Source organism: Dipodomys spectabilis, unplaced genomic scaffold (assembly GCF_019054845.1).
Source record: "Dipodomys spectabilis isolate Male_0828 unplaced genomic scaffold, ASM1905484v1 ptg000552l, whole genome shotgun sequence".
Classification (NCBI taxonomy): Eukaryota; Metazoa; Chordata; class Mammalia; order Rodentia; family Heteromyidae; genus Dipodomys; species Dipodomys spectabilis.
In genome coordinates, this window is record NW_024871229.1 from 385,586 (window position 1) to 407,092 (window position 21,507).

The 21,507-nt window shown below is 65.4% G+C and overlaps 2 protein-coding genes across 8 annotated transcripts; both read left to right on the top strand.

The window, feature by feature from the left end:
* Positions 1 to 630: 630 nt before the first annotated feature.
* On the top strand, positions 631 to 19,105 carry Furin (furin, paired basic amino acid cleaving enzyme). 2 transcript variants are annotated; one of them, XM_042670443.1, is made up of 17 exons: positions 631 to 702; positions 3,866 to 4,191; positions 4,548 to 4,646; positions 4,739 to 4,834; positions 5,106 to 5,234; positions 5,337 to 5,413; positions 5,539 to 5,627; positions 6,027 to 6,199; positions 6,745 to 6,957; positions 7,333 to 7,433; positions 8,754 to 8,857; positions 8,993 to 9,110; positions 9,190 to 9,369; positions 9,711 to 9,835; positions 9,936 to 10,046; positions 10,168 to 10,757; positions 19,095 to 19,105. In XM_042670443.1, exons 2-16 carry the CDS (start codon positions 4,021 to 4,023, stop codon positions 10,752 to 10,754), a joined length of 2,373 nt encoding a protein of 790 aa, XP_042526377.1. In that variant the 5' UTR covers positions 631 to 702; positions 3,866 to 4,020; the 3' UTR covers positions 10,755 to 10,757; positions 19,095 to 19,105. The 2 variants fall into 2 exon arrangements, with proteins under 2 accessions (XP_042526377.1, XP_042526376.1); XM_042670442.1 differs by lacking the exon at positions 19,095 to 19,105 and having other exon boundaries at positions 688 to 702; positions 3,864 to 4,191; positions 10,168 to 11,604.
* Positions 12,832 to 21,296, top strand: Fes (FES proto-oncogene, tyrosine kinase). 6 transcript variants are annotated; one of them, XM_042670436.1, is made up of 18 exons: positions 12,832 to 12,924; positions 13,337 to 13,877; positions 15,219 to 15,315; positions 15,409 to 15,595; positions 16,530 to 16,667; positions 16,755 to 16,874; positions 16,995 to 17,117; positions 17,473 to 17,659; positions 17,801 to 17,884; positions 18,192 to 18,401; positions 18,579 to 18,701; positions 18,897 to 18,950; positions 19,318 to 19,436; positions 19,582 to 19,676; positions 19,759 to 19,882; positions 20,186 to 20,343; positions 20,428 to 20,550; positions 21,068 to 21,296. In XM_042670436.1, the coding sequence occupies exons 2-18, from the start codon at positions 13,371 to 13,373 to the stop codon at positions 21,208 to 21,210; spliced, it is 2,592 nt and encodes an 863-aa protein (XP_042526370.1). In that variant the 5' UTR covers positions 12,832 to 12,924; positions 13,337 to 13,370; the 3' UTR covers positions 21,211 to 21,296. The 6 variants fall into 6 exon arrangements, with proteins under 6 accessions (XP_042526370.1, XP_042526371.1, XP_042526372.1 ...); XM_042670437.1 differs by having other exon boundaries at positions 12,895 to 12,924; positions 13,301 to 13,877; XM_042670438.1 differs by having other exon boundaries at positions 12,906 to 12,924; positions 13,362 to 13,877.
* Positions 21,297 to 21,507: the final 211 nt, after the last annotated feature.

Here is a 21,507-nt window from a genome sequence, read left to right on the forward strand (position 1 = left end):
GAGCAGGGGGGACAGGATGAGGGGCTGGGGGTGGACATGGGGTGGGCCTCTTGGCTCTCCCCGGTTCTCCCCTCGTCCCCCTGGGAGGAGGGGGGACGGGGTGGGGGGTGGACGTGGGGTGGGCCTCCGGCCTCTCCTTGGGAGCGGGGAGCACGCGGTGGGCGCTGGGGGTGGAGGTGCGGTGGGCCTCCCGGCCCTCCCCCGGCCCCCTGGGCGGCTCCAGCAGCGTGGGCCGCGGCCTGCGGTCGGGGGCGCCCGGCCCACGGACCCCTCCGAGGAGACGCGCCCGCTCCTCACCTGCGGCCGGGCCGCCCGGCGCGGCGGCTCCCCGGGTTCCGGTTCGGGTCCCGGCGGCGCGGGCGCGGGCGGGCGCGGAGGCGGCGCGGGGCGGGGCGCGGCGGGCCGAGGGGCGGAGCCGGGCCGCCGCCGCCGCCGCCGCCGCCGTGACAGCGGCCCGGGTAAACAAGCCGCGCCGCCGCGGCCGGGCCGAGGCCGCCGCCGAGCCCAGGCCGAGCCCTGCCCCGCGCCGGCCGGGCCCGCGCCGCCGCCGCGCCCGCCGCCGCCTCCGCGCCGTGACGCCGCCGCCGCCGGGCGCGGGGACCGCGCCGCCCCCCGGCCCCGCCGCCCGCTCCCCGCGCGGCCGAGGGCGCCGAGCCGCCGCCGCGCCCGCCCGGAAAAGTTTCCCCGCCCGGGCTCCCCAGGGTGAGCGGCCGGGCCCGGGGGGCGGCGGGGCCGGGGCCGGGGCGGGCGCGCGGCCGCGGGGCTCCGGACCGGGCTCGCTCGCGCCGGCCCGGGGAGGAGCCGCGGGGAGCCGGAAGGGCGCGCGCCGCCGGTACTTTTCCGCCGGGCCCGGCGCCCTCTGACCTCAGGAAGCGGCCGCGAGGCTCCGCCGGGCCGGGCGGGGAGCGGGCGCCGGGGGCCGGGCGCTCCGGGGCCGCCGCCGGCTCGGCCGCTGCGCGGGCCCCGGGCCGGCCTGCGAGCCGCCGGGGCCGGGGCCGCCGCGGCCGCAGACGGGGTCGTTCGCCGCCGGCCCGCGTGGGGTCGCAGGTGTGCGGGGCCCGGTGCACCGGGCCGGACCCAGGGCCGGGCCGGCCAGCTCCTCCTCCCCACGGCCGGTGCCGGGCCCAGCCTGGCCCGCCCGCGCCGAGCCGGGCCGCCGGGTCCCCCGTGTCACGGGCGCAGCCTCGTCCACCCGGTGGGCCGGGGCCAGCCCGCCGCCCGCGCGGCGCCCCGAGCGGGACGGGTGCGGGCGCAGGGACGGGGCCTAGCGCAGGTCGAGCAGCCGCCGGCAGGGGCCAGCCCCGCCGGGCCCCGGACAGCCTGCGTCCGCTCGGCCTCGGCTGCGCCTGCACGTGAGATCTGAAGTTGTTTATTGTTTCATTAAAAGAGAATTCTGTGGCTCAAAAAAAAGTTTGCCAGCCTCTGGTCCAACTGCTTTCAACCACCGAGGAAACTGAGGCCCAGAAAGAGGAAGTGGCTTGTTCAGGACCCCAGGGCAGCCAGGGTAGAGGAGGCCGGTTTGGGGGCAGTGCCCCGGCAGGGGTCCGGGCTGGAGGCACAGACTGGCTGGACCTCCCCGAGGTCCTGCCACTTGCTGTGTAGCTGTGCCCAGCCAGGTCGCCATGCCCAGCCTCCGCTAGCCGGCTGTGCCGGGAGGCTCTGGGGCTTTGCGGGGAAGAACCGGAGCCCAGAGCCTGGCGAGACAGATCTGGAGAACCTAGACTTACACAAGCTCCTGGTTTGAGGCCACTAGGACTCAGAGGGTGAGTCAGAGTCTGGGCTGGGGGTGGGGAGAAGCCTGTTCATTCATTGTGCACTCTCCTGCCTCTTTTTGGGGGTTGAGGGTAATCTCCCCTCTGTCTGGGAGGGTGAGGCAGATCTGGCTGGGGGCTTCCCCTTCTCAGAGCTGGGAGGGCAGCTGGCTGAGCTCAGACCCTGCATGGAAGGCAGCAGGCCTGTTCTCTTGGAGAGTGGGGGGCTGTGGATCTTTCTTCCGGGGTGCTGCGTTAGATAGTTGGTTGACCATCCTCCTACTTAACAGCCAGCAGCTGCGGCTCTATCGCTGCGTGTTGGAACCTGGGCTAGGCCCAGAGGACCCCGGCATTGGTTAGGAGGGCTTCCTTGGGGTTCACGGTACTGTGGTCAGAGGGTGTCTGCCTGGCATCTGGACCCTAGAGGTAGCTGTGTGGAAAGAAGTGTGAAGTAGAGCCTGTTCACTCGTGGCTCTGCTCCCTAGGCTGCATGTTGTGGTTGTTTTGTGTCGGGGCTTGAACTCAGGGCCTCACGCTTTCACTGAGCTTTTTCACTCAAGGCTGGCGCTCTATCACTTGAGCTACAGCTCCACTTCTGGCTTTTTGGTGGTTAACTGGGAGAAGAGTCACACAGACTTTACTGCCTAAGCTAACTTCAAATCCTGATCATCAATCTCGGCCACCTGAGTAGCTAGGATGATTACAGGCGTGAGCCACCAGCGCTCCACCCCCGTGAGTTCTTAACTGGGAACATGGGGTCCCTTTCCCCCTGGGGCTGGGGTATCTGCTATCTAGCCGGCTGGCTTTATCTGTCCTAGGTGAGGTGGGGCTGTGGCCCCAGGCCTGCCCCAGTGGACTCTGCCCTGCAGGGGTGTGGACGAACTGCTCTACGCTTGTCTTCTACTGTCAGCTGTCAGGTTATTTTGGTGTAAACTGAAAATACTCTGAGCTGTGTGTGGAGTCGCCTGGCTGCATACAGGGTGTGACCTGGAGGGGCGTCCCCCCCGCCCCCCCCCCAGTCTCCAGGCCTCTGGGTGCCTCCTCCATCTCACCGTCCAGCGTAACCTCCTTTGGGCTAGGCCGTGGGGATGGCAGCACCCTGCAGCAGGGAGGAGGTTCAGGGAGCCTGGTGCAAGACGGGGTACCCCGCGGCCCCCTGAGACCTCGCCCACTGCTGCCCTCCTTAGTGCTGGGTTTCTGGCTAGTCAGGCCCTCGGGTGGGGACAGTTATGGGGCCCTGGGCGGAGCGGTCCCACTGTCTGTTTACTGAGGGAGGAAAAAACAACACGTGGACTATTGATTCAGCTCACCTGGGCGCTCCTGGCTGACCAGCCTGTGTTTGGCCTGGCTGCCTGGCTCACATTATGCAAGGTAGGGGCCTCGACCAGGCCGGTGTGCTGCGGGCACCCCAGGAAGCACTGACTTTACCCCTGGCTGCCCAGCCCTGGAGCGGGGTGAGGCTTCGGTAAGCCCCAGGGCTCAGAGCCCGACCCCCCCAGTCCTACCCCCCTTCTCTGCAGCCTGGGAGTCTTTTCATGTCACTATGGTTGACTGTGTCTTGTGGAACTAGGAAACCCTACAGGGTTGGATAGGCCTCATTCATTTAAAAAAAAAAAAAAAGGCTTTAAAACCCAATATTTTATGCTTTCATAAAACGTGCCTAGGTGTTGTGGAGCTCAGCGATGACACAGAAAGGAAGCCCTCGTGGGTCTTGCCATCTTGCGAGAACCATTGTTACCACGTTAGCGGGCGCCCTTCCAGATTGTGTTCTGGGCTATGTATAAATACATAGGTATAAATAGTTTTTAAGAACAGAATGGGATCATGTGTACATAGTGCTTTGTAATGGAGCTTTCTTCCCTTGATTGTGGTGAGCTTTTATTTGTCGTCTGTGATTTGGAGCGAGTCGAGCCGCCACGCTTCCTGTGTTGGGCTTGTTCTCTTGGTGGACGGAGGCTGGGAGGAGGTTGGGGGCTCATGCTTTGGTCCAGCCGTCTTCTAGGGAGCACTTGGGTGTTTTCGTCCCTCTCTCCCGGCCCCTTTCTGGGTGGGCTCGAGGGCATCCTTGCAGGGCCTGGTGGGACTGACTCTCTCTGTCCTCTCGTTTCTCAGAGCCAGCAGGCCTCCTCCTGTCCCCCGGCCCTGCCCACCCCGGCCCCATGCCCCCGCCAGCCAGCCCCAAACACGGGGGATCGGAGGCCCTGTGAGCAGGCAGAGGAGACGCGGGAACGAGGTCCTGTGAGCAGGCGGAGGAGACCACCTCCCCCCCATGGAGCTGAGGCCCTGGTTGCTCTGGGTGGCAGCAGCAGCCTTGGTCCTGCTGGTGGCTGATGCCCGTGGCCACAAGGTCTTCACCAACACGTGGGCTGTGCACATCCCCGGGGGCCCGGCTGTGGCCGACAGCTTGGCACGAAAGCATGGGTTTCACAACCTGGGCCAGGTAGGTGTTCCCGCCTGGCCTGCCGGTCTGGCATAGGACGTGGCCCAGGGGTGGGGCCGGGAGGTTAGGCATCGGGGCACCAGGGAGCAGGAACTCTCCAGGGCATCGGGAGGAGGCGGATCTGGGTGGCCAGTGCGTTGGGAGCCCTGGCTTGTGTCCCCTGTGGGTTCCTTAGCATAGCTGTGTAGACCCCGGCACCGCCCAGTGAGGGCAGCCCTGTCCTCTGCATGGCCTCTCTGGGTCGTGGGCAGCATGCAAAGCTCCCCCCATCTCCCCTCCCTCTGCCGCCTCTGGTCACCCATCCCGCCTCCCCCGAGACTGGCAGAGGGAAAGCCCACCTCTCCCCTCCCCTGCAGATCTTCGGCGACTATTACCACTTCTGGCATCGAGCGGTGACGAAGCGCTCCCTGTCCCCCCACCACCTGTGGCACAGCCGGCTGAAGAGGGAGCCTCAGGTGCGAAGGGCCAGCCCCTCCTGCTGCCAGCCTCCCCTCCCCGCTGTTCTCAGGAGCCACACCCCACCTGCGTGCCTTCCTCTTCCTCCCAGGTACACTGGCTGGAGCAGCAGGTGGCGAAGAGAAGGACCAAACGGGATGTATACCAGGAGCCAACGGACCCCAAGTTCCCCCAGCAGTGGTACCTGGTACGCAGTGTCTGGGGCCCTGCTCCCAGCAGCCCCCCCCCCCAGGTCCTGAGGTGGGCCAGCCTGCCCTCACCTGCCTCTCCTGCCCTGCCCCTCCTGCCCAGCCTGACCTTGCCCTCTGGAGTCCTTCCCACTTCCACACAGAGGCTCACGCACCAGCACAGGCCTCTCAGCAGCAGGGCGGGGACAGCGTTTTGGGGTGGTGAGGGAATGCTTGGTGCTTGCCCACCTGGCTCCACCCTGTAAGTCACGGGACGGGGTGTGTCTGCAGTCCGGTGTCACTCAGCGGGATCTGAACGTGAGGGAGGCCTGGGCGCAGGGCTTCACGGGACATGGCGTCGTCGTCTCCATCCTGGACGATGGCATCGAGAAGAACCACCCAGACCTGGCGGGCAATTATGTGAGGAGGCGTGGGGGGCATACCGGCCGGGGGTGGGGGGAGGGGACTGTCCTGCTCTGCTGGCAGATCAGGCCTCTCCCGACACTGCCTTGTTCTTCCCAGGATCCGGGAGCCAGCTTTGACGTCAACGACCAGGACCCTGACCCCCAGCCCCGCTACACACAGATGAATGACAACAGGCAAGAGCGGGGCTTCTCGTCCCTGCCCCGCCTCTCCCCCGTGGAGGCAGGGCTCAGCCTGAACTCTGGTGGGTGGGGGCTCTGCGGATCACACCCCGCGAACACTGTGCTCTTGGCCGAGGCAGGCATGGTACGCGCTGTGCTGGTGAGGTGGCTGCTGTGGCCAACAACGGAGTCTGTGGTGTAGGCGTGGCCTACAACGCCCGCATTGGAGGTGAGTGGCCCCGCCCTTCTGCTCTTATTGGAGCTGAGTGAAGCCTTGGCCCCGCCCACTTGCCCTCATTTGGAGGTGAGACTGCCCCGTGGTGGGATTTTCTCCGCCCGCTTCCCGTCTGGCCGTTGCCTGGCACTTTCCCACTGTGGATCCTTCAGGCTGTGTGGATATTCTCTTGGGTTCCTAGCAACTCTGAGAGCTGCGGGACTCGGCGGGGCTGCTGGCGGGGTGGGGAGTAGGCATCCTCTCGCAGGGGCCTCAGGTGCCGGGTTAGGGCAGGAGGTGGTGTCTCCTTTCCCCTCTGGGAGGCAGGCACTTCCTAGGACTGGGGTGCCCCCTCCCCCAGCCCCCTGGCCGCTGAGCTGTTGCAGCCCCCTCCTTCCCACACCCTCTGGCCAGGGGTACGCATGCTGGACGGCGAGGTGACGGACGCGGTGGAGGCCCGCTCGCTGGGCCTGAACCCCGGCCACATCCACATCTACAGTGCCAGCTGGGGGCCCGAGGACGACGGCAAGACGGTGGACGGGCCAGCCCGCCTGGCCGAGGAGGCCTTCTTCCGGGGGGTCAGCCAGGTGAACGGGGTCCCACCCCCACCTCCGGGGCTGGCTGAATGCGGTCCTTCCCGAAGCTCTCCCCTGAACTGTCTCGTTCCACTTACATGCGGTGCTTAGTGTTGTGCATTTGTTCAAGCACTTCGGAGGCTCTGCATGCACAGACATGACTTCGTTTTTTTCAGTGCTGGAGTTTGAACCAGAGCCTGGTGTGTGCTGGTTAGGTGCTCTGCTTCTTGAGCCTGTCCCCAGTCTGAGGCCCTAGCTTTGACCCCAGCATCACCAGAGAAATAGCAACAGTAGTAATAATCCATTGATCATTAAAAGCAAGAGATGGAGAAAAGCTGTCCATAGCCACTCTGGGAGATTACTCCTGCTGGCACTTTGGTATACTCCACTGCATTATGTCAGCGTGCATAATGACCCCCAGGCTTTTCCGGGGGGCACGGGAGGGGGGCACGGAGCCCCCAAGAGTGAGACTCCAGCCTCCCTAGTCAGCAGCAGCCCCTGCAACCAGTCCTCCCCCAAGGCCGAATCCCCGGTGACCCCAGCCACTTTGTCTGCAGGGCCGCGGGGGGCTGGGCTCCATCTTTGTCTGGGCCTCGGGGAATGGGGGCCGTGAGCATGACAGCTGCAACTGTGACGGCTACACCAACAGCATCTACACGCTGTCCATCAGCAGCGCCACACAGCTCGGCAACGTGCCCTGGTACAGCGAGGCTTGCTCGTCCACGCTGGCCACCACCTACAGCAGCGGCAACCAGAATGAGAAGCAGATCGTGAGTGGTGCCCGGGGCTGGGCCGGGCTGGGCCGGGCTGGGTGGGGCTGCCAGGCCCTCAGGCCCCCTCCAGGCACTCTCCGCTCTGAAGGCTCACTGTCTGTGAGACCGGCCAGGCTTTGTGGAAGCTGAGCTCAGGGCAGACCTGGGGGGCCAGGAAGCCCTCGAGTAGCACAGGCATCACCCAAAACCCTGCGCTTGCCCCTCACCTCCCAGCCCCCATCTATTCCTGGAGAAACGAAGGTGGGTGAGCCAGCTAGCAGGGCCGCAGGTGGAAGAGGCGAGCATCCTGATTCTGGCAGTGTCCAGGATCTGTGGGTCAGGCCTCTCAGGCCCCTTCACCCGCCACAGACCCCAACCCCGCTGTCCCTGCAGGTGACCACTGACCTGCGGCAGAAGTGCACCGAGTCTCACACAGGCACCTCGGCCTCGGCCCCCTTGGCAGCTGGGATCATCGCTCTCACCCTGGAGGCCAAGTAAGCCCGGTCATGTCACCCTAGTGCTGTGTGTGCGCATGCGCAGGTCCCAGGGCTTGAGCTCCGGGCCTGGGTGCTTTCTCTGACCCCTTTTGCTCAAAGCTAGTGTGCTGCCTCTTGAGCCACAGCTCCCTCTTTTCTAGGCAGGAAAGTCTGTTAGATTTTTTTTTTTTTTCTCCTGGGGCTCAAACTCAGGGCCTGGGCACTGTTCCTGAGTTTCTTTTGCTCAAGGCTAGCACTCCACTACTTGAGCCACAGTGCTACATGCTAGGTGAGCACTCTACCACTGAGCCACCTTCCCAGCCTCCATGAGACCTTTTTTTTTTTTTTTTTTTTTTTGGTCAGTTGTGGGGCTTGAACTTTGGGCCTGAGCGCTGTCCCTCAGCTCTTCAGCTCAAGGCTGGCACTCTACCACTTGAGCTACAGTGTCACTTCTGGTTTTCTGGTGGTTTATTGGAGATAAGAGTTTCACGGACTTTACTGCCTGGGCTAGCTTTGAACCTCGATCTTCACTTCTCAGCCTTCTGAGTAGCTAGGATTACAGAGTCACCAGCACCCGGCTCCATGAGACTCTTTTTTTTTTTTTTGGTCCGGTCGTGGGGCCTGAACTCTGGGCCTGGGTGCTGTCCCTCAGCTCTTCAGCTCAAGGCTAGCACTCTACCACTTGAGCCACAGCGCCACTTCCGGCTTTTTTCTTATGTGGTGCTGAGGAATGGAACCCAGGGCCTCGAGCATGCAAGGCAAGCGCTCTACCACTGAGCCACCTTCCCAGCCCCGAGACTCTTTTTTTTGGAGGGGGGGGAGTCTGGTCATGGGACCTGATCTCTGGGCCTGGGCACCGTCCCTCAGCTCTTCAGCTCAAGGCTAGCGTTCTACCACTTGAGCCACAGCGCCACTTCCGGCTTTTTTATTTTTGCTTATGTGGTGCTGAGGAATTGAACCCAGGACCTCATGCATGCAAGGCAAGCACTCTACCACTGAGCCACCTTCCCAGCCCCTCCATGAGACTCTTATCTCCAATTAAGCACCAGAAAATTGGAAGTGGTGCTGTAGCTCAAAGTGGTAGAGCACTAGCTCTGAGCAAAAGAGTTCAGGGTCAATGCCCATGCCCTGAGTTCAGGTTCCACAACCAAAAAAAGTTTCATGGACTTTCCTGCCCCAGCTGGCTTTGAACTGCGATCCCCAGATCTCAGCCTCTTGAGTCATTAGGATGCCAGGCTGAGCCTCTGGCCCCCGTCCCGGCGCTCTCTAAGCAGCTTTAGTCTCCAGCTTCTCTCTTCTAGAGGCATTCAGCATGGCTTCTCCCATTTTCCTCTGCAGCAAGAACCTCACCTGGCGGGACATGCAGCACTTGGTGGTGCAGACCTCGAAGCCAGCTCACCTCAATGCCAACGACTGGGCCACTAACGGCGTAGGCCGCAAAGGTGAGAGCCAGGGGTCCCCGGGGGCCGGGCTCCGGCAGGTGGTGCTGGGCAGGCGGGCTGGGTTCTGGGTCTCGGCTGGGTTCCGGCAGGCGGGCACCACACTCTGCTGACTTGCCTCCCTGCCTGCTCCCACAGTGAGCCACTCGTACGGCTATGGGTTGCTGGACGCTGGTGCCATGGTGGCCCTGGCCCAGAACTGGACAACGGTACCCCCCCAGCGGAAGTGCGTTATTGACATCCTCACGGAGCCCAAGTAAGGCCTGGGCCCCGGGAGGGGCGGTGGGGCCAGCCTCGCGCGCCAGTGGAGGGGCCTCACGGCGTCCTCTGCCCAGGGACATCGGCAAACGGCTGGAGGTGCGCAAGAGCGTGAGCGCGTGCCTGGGCGAGCCCAGCCACGTCACCCGGCTGGAGCACGCGCAGGCCCGGCTCACCCTGTCCTACAACCGCCGCGGGGACCTGGCCATCCACCTCGTCAGCCCCATGGGCACGCGCTCCACCCTGCTGGCCGCCAGGTGAGTGCCCGCCGCCGTCCTGCATCCTGCCCGTTCCTCTCCCATGGGCCCCGGCAGTCATCAGACCTTGTTTGGCGAGGGGCTGCGGCGTTGGCAGAGGAGTTGCATTGTCCTGTGGGACATCCCGTGTCCTGTAGTTCTGGTTCCTGCCTGTGTAATGGGCCAGCACGCTGCCCCTTTGGGAAGTGTCCGTGCCCCCCTGGGATTCCTGGCTAAGGATGTCCGTCCGTGGGGGAACGGGAGAGCCCCGGGCACGTCTAGCCTGTGGTTGGCGTGGCCCGGGGGGGGGTGCCCAGGTCCGCAGCCACGCGAGCCCCATCTGGGTGCAACGCCCCCTCTAGGCCGCACGACTACTCTGCGGACGGCTTCAACGACTGGGCGTTCATGACCACCCACTCCTGGGATGAGGATCCCTCCGGCGAGTGGGTCCTGGAGATCGAGAACACCAGCGAAGCCAACAACTACGGTAGCGGGGGCCGCGGGGGCTGGCCTGCCCAGTGGGGCCGGTGCTGGGGGCGGGAGGGGGTTCCCAAACTCACCACCTCGTCCCCTGTCCCCTGCCATAGGGACGCTGACCAAGTTCACGCTCGTGCTGTACGGTACCGCCCCCGAGGGGCTCCCCGCAGCCCCGGAGAGCAGCGGCTGCAAGACGCTCACGTCCAGCCAGGCCTGTGTGGGTCAGTCGTGGGAGCTGCTGGGGGGGGGGGGCAGGGAGAGCACGTGCCTGGGGACTGCGGGTCCCCAGCCCAAGGCCACGTCCGCCTGACGCTGCCCCCGCTGCCCTCCCTCCCCCCGCAGTGTGTGAGGAAGGCTTCTCGCTGCACCAGAAGAGCTGTGTCCAGCTCTGTCCCGCCGGCTTCACGTCCCAAGTCCTCGACACGCACTACAGCACGGAGAACGACGTGGAGACCATGCGGGCCAGCGTCTGCGTCCCCTGCCACGCCTCGTGTGCCACCTGCCAGGGCCCCGCGCCCACGGACTGCCTCAGCTGCCCACGCCACGCCAGCCTGGACCCCGTGGAGCGGACGTGCTCTCGGCAGAGCCAGAGCAGCCGCGAGTCCCGGCCGCAGCCTCCCGGGCGGCTGGCGGAGGCCGAGCCTGAGCCGCGGCTGCAGGCCGGGCTGCTGCCCTCCCACCTGCCTGAGGTGGTGGCCGGCCTGAGCTGCGCCTTCATCGTGCTGGTCTTCGTTACGGTCTTCCTCGTCCTGCAGCTGCGCTCCGGCTTCAGCTTCCGGGGGGTGAAGGTGTACACCATGGACCGCGGCCTCATCTCCTACAAGGGGCTGCCGCCCGACGCCTGGCAGGAGGAGGGTCCCTCCGACTCGGAGGAGGACGAGGGCCGGGGCGAGAGGACCGCCTTCATCAGAGACCAGAGCGCCCTGTGACGCGTCCCGCGACGCGCCCCGCGCTCCCCGCCTCGGGCACTTTTTAACTCACCAAAGTATTTTTCTATCTTGGGTCTGGGTTCGGACCGTGGCTGGGCATCTGGGGGAGCTGAGATCGCTTCCCACCCCAACCCCGGGCCCACCCGGAGCCTGAGCCAGCGGGGGCAGGGAGCTCGCGCCCCCCCTTCCCCCCCCCCCCCCCCCCCCCGCGCCCTCCACGGGGACAGAGGAGTGAAAGCTTTAGGGCAGCTTTCCAAGGCTGAGGCCCCACGGAGGCCTGCGGTGCCGAGGGGCGGCCCTCCCTGGGGCTTGGGATCCAGGCTGCAGCTCCCGCCCCTCCTTGCCCCTCTAAAGCAATAATGGCCCCCGTCCAGGGCAGGAGGAGGCGCCTCCCAAGCGCTTCCCCACCTGGCCCTGGCTTGCACCCCGGTGAGCCTCCAGTGGCAGAAGCCTCGAGCAGAGGAAGGGACCAAGGCAAGGCAGGTGCTGGGCTCCGGGCTGCCACCCCCCCGGGCCGCCTGGCTGGCCGGGCCGCGCGGAGCCCCCGGCCCCCGAGCACCCTCCCCTCGCTGGGGCCCAAGCCCCTGTTTTCTGAGCCCGGGGTGGCTGGGCTGTTGGCACTCACAGCCCAGGAGCCCCTGGGTGGGTGGTGGGGAGGGATGTGGCCCGCCGGCCCCCCCCCCGCCCCCTCCCCCATGCTGCTTCCCCTGTGGGGATCTCAGGAGCTGTTCGAGGATATATTTTCACTTTGTGATGATTTCACTTTAGATGATTTTTTTTTTTTGTATTTTTAACGGGGGTAGCAGCTGGACCACCCGCCTCCTCCCTCCCCCCCGCCGCCACCCTCCCCCACTGCCACCCAGCCCTCAGGCTGGGCGGTGCTGGTGGCTGAGCACCGGCAGTGCCCAAGTCCTGAAGAGGCAGGCCGGCGAGGCTCTGGGAAAGGGGGTTTGGGTGGGAGGTAGGCTGACACCTGTGCTTCGCGTGGGCTGTGCCAAGGGCTTAGGGCGGCTGGCTCTCCAAGTGCCAGGGGTGGGCAGGTGTGCCACCCAGCCCCGCTATCACTGTGCCCTGCTGGGGAAGCACTGGCCTGCCACGCCCCGACCCCTCTTCTGACGTGCCTTTTGCACCCCCCCCCCATAGGACAATCAGCCCCCTCCCACCCGGGAGCCCCCTGCGCTCCCCCTAGCCCCCTGGTGTCCACCTGTGGGGGGGCGGGGGCCTCCTGACCCCCACCCTGCCCTTGTGGCCGGCCTGGCTGGTTTTGTAAGATACTGGGTTGGCACACGGTGATTTTTTTTCCTTGTAATTTAAACAGGCCCAGCATTGTTGGTTCTATTTAATGGACACGAGATAATGTTAAAGGTTTTAAAGTGATTAAACGTGCAGACTATGCAAACCAGGCCTTGTCTCCTGTGGGATATTGCTGGTTGCGTCCTGGGGGGGGGGGGAATCTGTGGCCAGTAGGCTTCCTGGTGGCCTGGCTGCCCGCAGGACCCCAGCCGTCTCCGGCAGGCTCCAGGGACAGAGCCAGGACCTCTCCGGGGCCTTACAGCCAAGATGAGAGCCAAGCCCCCCGCCCAGCACCTCGGCCTCGCGCCTCCTCCCCTCCCCGCGGAGGGGCCGCCCTGGGGCCCGGCCCCGGCCTGGGCCTGCGCGGGGAAGCGGGATGGGTCATCTGCCTGGGAAGTTTTACCCCACTGCAGGCTGGCACCCGGACTCCCCCTCTCCCCTCCATGGCCCCCCTGGCACCCCCGACTTGGTGCGAGGACTCCCAACATTCCCTGGCTCTTGGAGACAGGTTCCCCAAGGCCAGCCCCGGCCCCGCCCACCCCACAGGCCCCGCCCCGCCGTGCCAGCGCCCCGCCCACCCGGCAGGCCACGCCCCCTGCCTCCCCTTCCCTGGCGGCGCCGGCCCCGAGCGCCGGGCGCAGGCCCCCGGGCTCGGTCATTCTTCCCCGGCCTCCTCCTCCCTTCCGTTTCCGTGGCCCGGCGCGGGGGCGCGGGGGGCGCGGGGCCCCGCCCCGCCCCTTCCCCTCTGCGGCCCGCCCAGGCCCGGCCGGAGCCAACCGCAACCGCAGGAGGAGGAAGCGCGGAATCAGGAACTGCCCGGCCGGGCGCGGGCCGCAGTCGTCCCGCCGCCCGAGGAGCCGGAGCCGCCCTGCCCGCGGTAACGCCAGCGTTGCGGCGGAGGGGACCCGGGGTGCGGGACGGGCGGTGCGGGGCAGCCGCAGACCGCCCCGGGAACCGAACCCGGGCGGGGCTGAGGGCGGCGCGGGCGGGACAGCCGGGGGGGGGGGGGGCGGCGATGTAACTGCCCAGGCCACCCGGGCCAGCCTGGCCCCGCCGAGGGCGCAGCTCCAGCGGGGGGAGCGGCCTGGCCCGGGGGCCCCAGGGAGGGGCCTGGCACCAGGTCCCCAGGGATGAGGGCCTGGCCCGGGGTCCCCAGGGAGGAGCCTGGCCCAGGGGCCCCAGGGAGGGGCCTGGCCCGGGGAGCCGGTCACCCAAGTCCAGGCTGCTCTCCCCCGACCCCTGTGTGCCCGCAGCCCCCGCCAACTCCAGCCGCCGCCTTTCGCTCCCAGGGGTGGCCCCCCTCTCTGTCTGCAGGAGGCCGCCATGGGCTTCTCCTCTGAGCTGTGCAGCGCCCAGGGCCACGGGGCCGTGCAGCTGATGCAGGACAGCGAGCTGCGCTTTCTGGAGGGCATGAGGAAGTGGATGGCCCAGAGGGTGAAGAGCGACCGGGAGTACGCGGGGCTGCTGCAGCACCTGTGCCTGCAGGATGGCGGGGGCCAGGGCCGGGGCGGCACCCCCGCCAGCCCCATCGGCCAGGTGGGGTTCCCCGAGGCGCCCCTACCCGTCCCATCCTCTCAGAAGCCCCCTGGGGTGGGCTCGGGGCCATTGTCTGTCTCCCTCTGCCTGCCTGCTTCCCCCTCTGGCGCGGGGCCACAGTCCTGGGCCGAGATCACCAGCCAGACGGAGAGCCTGAGCCGGCTGCTGAGGCAGCATGCGGAGGACCTGAACGCAGGGCCCCTGAGCAAGCTGAGCCTGCTGATCCGCGAGCGGCAGCAGCTGCGCAGGGCCTACAGCGAGCAGTGGCAGCAGCTGCAGCAAGAACTGACCAAGGTGAGGGCCGGCCGTCCATGACGCAGGCCCTGCCGCAGGGGGACTGCGCGCTGGAGCTTCTGCATCCAAGGGGGAAGTGGAAGTCCCTGACCGCAGGCCTGGCCTCCAGAGCGGCCGGTCCAGTCCTGCTCCGGCTTCCTCCCTTCCTCCCCCACTTGGGCGCCGGCTGGGCCTGTCCCTGCATTGTCTGTGCCTGGGCCCAGCGCAGGATGGGTGAGGCCGGCCAGGCCTGGGAGGCGCGCCCTCCCTCCCAGCCCTGCTCCCATGAGGGGAACCGAGGCCCGGCCCGAGTCTTTGGTCTAGGGCCCCTGGATGGTGTGAATCCCACAGCTCCTCGGAGCCTAGGCTTCGTGATTTCCTTGCTGCTGTCTTTCTCAGGAGCTTCAGCCCTCCAGGGTCACAGAGCTCCTAGCATGTTTAGTGCCACACCCCTTCCACCAGGGCCAGCCTGGCTCACATGGACCACAGCGACCCCTGGTGGCCAACTTGGCCTTATTACTCACCTATTTCCCCAAAATATTGTCTAGTTCGAGGATCTGCCCTTGGTCATTGTCATTGTTGTTGTTCTTTCCCCCTCCCCCTCAACCCCTCCCCCCCCCCCCCCCCCCCCCCCGCCCAGTCCTAGCGCTGGAACTCAAGGCCTGGTGCTGTCTGAGCCTCTTTGTGTTTGAGGTTAACACTCAACTACAGCACTACTTGTTTTTTTCTGAGGAGTTTATTGGAGATAAGAGTCTTCAAGGGCTTTCCTAAACCCCAGGCTGACTTCCAACCGCAATTCTCAGATCTCAGCCTCCTGAGTAGCTAGGATTGCAGGCGTGAGCCACTTGTGCTCGGCTTTGGATTTTTATTAGCATGTTTGTTGCCCAAGGATTTTCATTGTGTAACAATGTGTTCCCACCACACTCTTTCCCCGTTCCTCCTCCTTCCCCTTCTTAAAACAATTTCAACAGGTGCCGTCATTGTTTTCTTACATGCACATAAACTACTTGACCTTATTCACCTGCATTCACCCTCTCCCTTCCCCTCCCACCCATCCCAGCTCCTGAATAGAGCCTGCTTTACTTTCTTGCCATTCATCCGTTCACTCATTCATGCGTGTGCATGTGTGTGTTCATTGCATGGTTTCACCATGCCTTTCTGCCTCCCCAAAGGACCTGTCCATCATCACACAGTGACTGACCCTAACCTTAGCCGCCAGCTTCTTCAGAAGTCTCTAGACTCTTCCAGAAGGATGGGCTTGGATGTGCTGCCTACCTTGATGGCAGCACATTTCCAGGGTCCCATCTTGAGAGGCAATCTTCTCCTGGGGACCTGCCCCTCACCACCACGCCCTCTCCCCAGACCCACAGCCAGGACATCGATAAGCTGAAAAACCAGTACCGATCCCTGGCTCGGGACAGTGCCCAGGCCAAGCGCAAGTACCAGGAGGCAAGCAAAGGTCTGTGGCTCCCCCTGCTGGCGGTGTGGGGCATCCTGGCCCAGAGCCCACCTGCCCACAGGTACCCATCACACTGCACCCCGCCCACCCCAGCAGACAAGGACCGGGACAAGGCCAAGGACAAGTATGTGCGCTGCTTGTGGAAGCTGTTTGCCCACCACAATCGCTACGTGCTGGGGGTTCGGGCTGCGCAGCTGCACCACCAGCACCACCACCAGCTCATGCTGCCCAGCCTCCTGCAGTCCCTGCAGGACTTGCATGAGGAGATGGCCCACGTCCTGTAAGCCCGCAGTGCCCCTCCCCTCCCCCACCGGCCCCTTGGACAGCGCCCCTCCCCATCAGCCCCTTGGACAGCGCCCCTCCCCATCAGCCCCTTGGACAGCGTCCCCTCCCCCCCACACCCATCGGCCCCTTGGATAGTGCCCCCCCCCCCCGCCCACTGCCAGTCCTGGGAAAGCACTGACATGGGGTCGTGACAATGAGTCCCACACCCAAGTCTGAACCAACTGGAGCCAAAGCATCTTCCCAGCCATAGCACTGAGAGCACAGAAAGTGAACTTCTGAGCATGTGGAGGGAGGAAAGAAAGTAAAAAGGAAAGACAGCGGGCATGTGTGACTGTCATCATAGCTACTTGGGAGGCTGAGATCTGAGGATCGCAGTTCAAAGCCAGCCCAGGCAGGAAAGTCCATGAGACTCTTGTTGTTGGTCATGGGTCTTGAACTCTGGGCCTGGGCGCTGTCCCTCAGCTCTTCAGCTCAAGGCGAGCGCTCTACTACTGGACCCACATTGCCACTTTTGGTTTTCTGGTGTTTTTTTTTTTTTTGGAGATAAGGGTCTCAGTTAATCACCAAGAAAGCTGGAAGTAGCAGAGCACTAGCCTTGTACAATGAAAGCTTAGGGACAGTGTCCAGGCACCATCAGGGGGTGGGGGTAATAGGAGAAACGATGCCAGGGCAAAGGTGAAGGCAAGGAAAGGGGCCGGAGCGCGAGCCCTGAAGCACAGGGCAGGGAGCTCCTGCAGCGCGGTGGGTTCTGGGACGGCCTCTTAAGGATACAGCGAGGCTAGGGCAGGTTCGCCAGCTCAGGAAGTAGAAATGATTTGCGGCTGCTGGCTTGGGAGAGGAGGTGCGGCAGCCTTGCCAACCCTGGGCCTTGGGTAAGCTGCCTGCCTTGCCCCGCTTGGGGCCCCTGACCGGCCCCTCCTGTGTGGCAGGAAGGAGATTGTGCAGGAGTATCTGGAGATCAGCAGTCTGGTGCAGGATGAGGTGGTGGCCATCCACCAGGAGATGGCCGCGGCCGCCGCCCGCATCCAGCCGGAGGCCGAGTACCAAGGCTTCCTGCGGCAGCACGGGTAAGCGGGCGCTGCCACCTGGTTTTGCAGCTGGGTGCCAGGCTTCTGGCCTCGTCCTGACCACCGCCATGTCCACCCTGCCCACAGCTCGGCCCCGGAAGTCCCCCCCTGCGTCACGTTTGACGAGTCGTTGCTGGAGGAGGGTGAGCCGCTGGAGCCCGGGGAGCTGCAGCTGAACGAGCTGACCGTGGAGAGCGTGCAGCACACGTGCGTGGTGTCCAGGGGACGGAGGGGCGGGGCGGGGCGGGGCGGGCCCAACGCTGCCTCTGCCAGCCACAGGTTGGCCCACGTGACGGTCCAGCTCTCAAGCTGGCCTTCCTGGTGCAGGCTGACCTCGGTGGCTGAGGACCTGGCCGTGGCCACCGAGACGGTGCTGGGCCGGCGGGATGCGGTCAGTAGGCTGCGGCGGGAGCTCCAGGATGAGGAGCAGAGCACGCACCCCCGCGAGCGGTGAGCACCCCTGCGTCTGCCCCCCCACTACAGAGTCCCTGATTCTACGCATCCCTGCGTGTGTGTGTGTGTGTGTGTGTGTGTGTGTGTGTGTTGGTCCTGGGCTTGAGCTCAGGTCCTGCGTGCCGTCCCTTAGTGTTTTCACTTAAGGCTGGTGTTGTACCACTTGAGCTGCATCTCCACTTCCAACTTTTTGCTGACTAACTGAATAGAAGAGTCTGAAGGGCTCTCCAGCACGGGCTGGCTTGGAGCCGTGATCCTCAGATCTCAGCCTCCTGGGTCGCTGGGATGACAGGTGTGCCCCCCCACCCCCCTCCCCGTGCCCGCCCGCTCCAGGCACTACCTCTGCCTGCAGGGTGCAGCTGCTGGGCAAGAAGCAGGCACTGGGGGAGGCCCTGCAGGCCCTGCAGGTGGCGCTGTGCAACCAGGCCAAGCTGCAGGCCCAGCGAGACCTGCTACAGAGCAAGCTGGACCAGCTGGGCTCCGGCGAGGCCCCCGCCGTGCTGCTCCTGCAGGAGGACCGTCAGTCCACCTCGTCCTCAGTGAGCCCTGCCCCGCTCGCCCCTGCCCGGCCGCACGCGGGGGGGGTGGAGGGGGAAAGGGGAAGGGGAGGGGGCGCCCCTCGCTGTCGCCCTCCCCCTCCCCAAGCCCAACCACCTGCTGACATGTGTCCCTGGCCCCAGGAGCAGGAGCGGGAAGGGGGGCGGACGCCTACGCTCGAGCTCCTTAAGAGCCACTTCTCTGGAATCTTCCGCCCCAAGTTCTCGGTGAGTGGTGCTGGGGAGGCGCGGGGGCCGAGGGTCCCAGACGGAGCCCCACGCCCCCACCTCGGTGCTCTGGGCGTCCAGTCCCGACCCCACCCCACGTCCCCTTCCTCTTGTCTGCTGCCAGGAGCAGCTGCCCAGTGTCCACGTGGCTCTTTCCGCTCTGGGGATGGTTGGGGTCTGTGGCGGGGGAAGAGAAGGCACCAGCCCAGGCCTCTGCCTCCTCGGGCTCTGCCCCCTGCTCTGCCGCCCGCAGGGGGCCAAGGCCAGAGGGTTTAGAGCAGGTCCTGTGACCCTGCCCCGCCCCCAGCTCCCGCCCCCGGTGCAGCTGGTCCCCGAGGTACAGAAGCCGCTGCAGGAGCAGCTGTGGTACCACGGGGCCCTGCCTCGGGCCGAGGTGGCCGAGCTGCTGGTGCAGTCCGGGGACTTCCTGGTGCGGGCGAGCCAGGGCAAGCAGGAGCTCGTGCTGTCCGTGATGTGGGACGGCCTGCCCCGCCACTTCATCATCCAGTGCTCTGACGTGAGTGAGCCTCCCCCTCTCCGTCCCCTCCCCGCCCCTCTCCTCCGAGCCACCTCCATGGCTCTCTGCCACCGCCCATCCCGGCTGGACGGGCCCCGTGGGTGGTGCCCCCCTTCCCCGGGCCCCCACTGCCCTCGGCAGCCATGGAGGCCGCTGACCCTGTCCCATGCCCCGCAGGGCCTGTACCGGCTGGAAGGGGACGGCTTTCCCAGCATCCCCCTGCTCGTCGACCACTTGCTGTGCTCGCAGCAGCCCCTCACCAAGAAGAGTGGCGTGGTGCTGTCCCGGGCCGTGCCCAAGGTGAGCTGCAGCAGGCCGCCGCCACGCAGCGCCCTCTCCTCCAGCGCCAAGAAGCGAGTGCCACTCAGCGGGAGGCCAGCCTCCTCCTGGAAGGCCGCCCGTGGGCCTTCTGTCAGACCCACACCCCCAGGCTCCCGAGGAGCTGCTCAGCGCCCCTCTTCTGGGCTGACGTTTGCCCCTCCCTCTCTCCCCCAGGACAAGTGGGTGCTGAACCATGAGGACCTGGTGCTGGGCGAGCAGATCGGGCGGGTGAGTGTGCACCGCCTCCATGCCCCCTCTGCCCGCCCCACACTCAGCCCTGCCGCCAGACACCCTTCAGCCTCTGCTTCAGGCTGGTTTCAGACTCTGACTCTCTGGACAGGAAATGGAGGAGGGTCCCCACCCCCAAAACAGCCAGCACTCCACCTCCTGCCCCTTCAGAGGCTGGCGTACAGGGGATGAATGAGCACCAAAACTGTTTAGGAAGGCACTTGCACATACACAGCAGAATGATCCCAGGGCAGTGACTTTCCCTCCGTTCACCACTAGGGGGCAATCTCCCGAGAGCCCCCAGGGCCCAAGGCTGGCGCTGGGGCGGGTGATCCCCGAGCACTGGCGGGACGCCATGCTGTTTCAGGGGAACTTTGGCGAAGTGTTCAGTGGACGTCTGCGTGCGGACAACACGCTGGTGGCGGTGAAGTCCTGTCGGGAGACGCTTCCGCCCGACCTGAAGGCTAAATTCCTGCAGGAAGCCAGGTGAGCGGCCACATGCCCCGGGTCCCTCTGCCCCGTCCCCTGCCTCTACTCCGTGGCCTCCTGCCCTCTGTCCCGGGGCTCCTGGGTGGCAGGTGGGGGGGGGGCAGGGGGAGGCCACTCCAAACCTAAGCAGCGGCACCCCCAGGATCCTGAAGCAGTACAGCCACCCCAACATCGTGCGTCTTGTCGGCGTCTGCACACAGAAGCAGCCCATCTACATCGTCATGGAGCTGGTGCAGGGTGAGGGGCGCCCTAGCTGGTGCAGGGTGAGGGGCGCCCCGGGCTGGGACCCAGAGCTCGTGCTCAGGGCCGTCACCTGCAGGTGGTGACTTCCTGACCTTCCTGCGGACGGAGGGTGCCCGGCTGCGCGTGAAGGCCCTGCTGCAAATGGCCGGGGACGCGGCAGCTGGCATGGAGTACCTGGAGAGCAAGTGCTGCATCCACCGGTGAGCGCACTTCGGGCAGGCACGTGTGTACAGGCGTCATGCATGCACATGCTCACATAGCCCCCCCACAGGCAGGGGGCCATTAACATGTGCGTGTGTATGCACATGTGCACATCAGTATTCATGCGCGCGCACACACACACATACACACACACACAGAGGAGCTGTCCACACCCGCCCCCCCCCGCCCCGCCCCCCCAGCCCTTATCCAGGCAGACCAGGACAGCCCGGCTGGAAGCAGCTCTGGTTCTCTGCTGTGTGGAGGGCGTGGCCTTGGCTGAAGGGCCCTGCCCCCTCCCCCAGGGACCTGGCTGCTCGGAACTGTCTGGTGACTGAGAAGAACGTTCTGAAGATCAGCGACTTCGGCATGTCCCGCGAGGAGGCAGATGGCATCTACGCCGCCTCTGGGGGCCTCAGACAAGTCCCCGTGAAGTGGACCGCGCCCGAGGCCCTTAACTATGGTAGCTGGCCCCAGCCACACTGGGCCCGGGTGTGGGCAGCCCCAGTGCCCGCAGCCCCTCACCCCCTCCCCGGCCCCCCTGCAGGCCGCTACTCCTCCGAGAGCGACGTGTGGAGCTTCGGCATCTTGCTGTGGGAGACGTTCAGCCTGGGCGCCTCCCCGTACCCCAACCTCAGCAACCAGGAAACGCGGGAGTTTGTGGAGAAGGGTAAGGCCAGCCCCTCTGGGGTTCTGGATTTTTTTTTTTTTTTTTTTTTGTCGGTCGTGGGGCTTGAACTCTGGGCCTGGGCGCTGTCCCTCAGCTCTTCAGCTCAAGGCGAGCGCGCTACCACTTGAGCTACAGCGCCACTTCCGGTTTTCTGGTGGTTTATTGGAGATAGGAGTCTCATGGTCTCTCCTGCCCGGGCTGGCTTTGAACCGCGATCCTCAGATCTCAGCCTCCTGAGTAGCTAGGATTACAGGCGTGAGCCACCAGCGCCCGGCGGGTTCTGGATATTTAACTACCATCCCTCCCCAGGGGCAGCGCAGCCCGCTGGCCCTCCACCCATGCCAGGCTGCATGGGGCGTCCCCTCCCCCTCCACACACACCCAAGGGAATCACACGCCCTGCAGCTGGGAAAATGGGGAGCAGAGGCCCACGTGTGGAAGCAGCATGCCTCTGTCCTGGGGTGCACGGTGGGCAAGAGGCCCCGCTCCTCATGCCGGCCCACCGTGCCCACCCCCAGGGGGCCGCCTGCGCTGCCCGGAGCTGTGCCCCGACGCCGTGTTCAGGCTCATGGAGCAGTGCTGGGCCTACGAGCCGGGGCAGCGGCCTGGCTTCAGCGCCATCTACCAGGAGCTGCAGTGCATCCGCAGGAGGCACCGCTGAGACTGGCCCCCCCGGCCTCCAGCCTGGGCTTCCGACAACGCCGAGAGTGGTTGGCCAGGCAGAGACAATAAAACCCTGTGTGCCCATCTGTGTGTTGGCATGTGCACTCCTCTGGAGGGAAGGTTCCAGAAAGCAGGAAGGGCCTACACAGCGGCCAGCGGACCTAGAAAAGGGGAGGACAGGTAGAGCAGACGTAACCTGGGCAGCTTTCCACTGAGACCGGGCAGAGCCCGAGAGCTCAGGCTGTGGCCAGGCGGTGGCGGCATTTCCTAGAACTCGCCAGGATGGTGGGTTCGA

Coding starts and splice junctions, on each gene's coding strand:
- Furin (XM_042670443.1), top strand. CDS start 4,021: ATGGAGCTGAGGCCCTGGTTGCTCTGGGTGGCAGCAGCAGCCTTGGTC. Junction 4,835..5,105: donor TCCCCCAGCAGTGGTACCTG/GTACGCAGTGTC, acceptor GTGTGTCTGCAG/TCCGGTGTCACTCAGCGGGA. Junction 8,858..8,992: donor TAACGGCGTAGGCCGCAAAG/GTGAGAGCCAGG, acceptor CTGCTCCCACAG/TGAGCCACTCGTACGGCTAT.
- Fes (XM_042670436.1), top strand. CDS start 13,371: ATGGGCTTCTCCTCTGAGCTGTGCAGCGCCCAGGGCCACGGGGCCGTG. Junction 15,316..15,408: donor GTACCAGGAGGCAAGCAAAG/GTCTGTGGCTCC, acceptor CGCCCACCCCAG/CAGACAAGGACCGGGACAAG. Junction 18,951..19,317: donor TGGGCGAGCAGATCGGGCGG/GTGAGTGTGCAC, acceptor ATGCTGTTTCAG/GGGAACTTTGGCGAAGTGTT.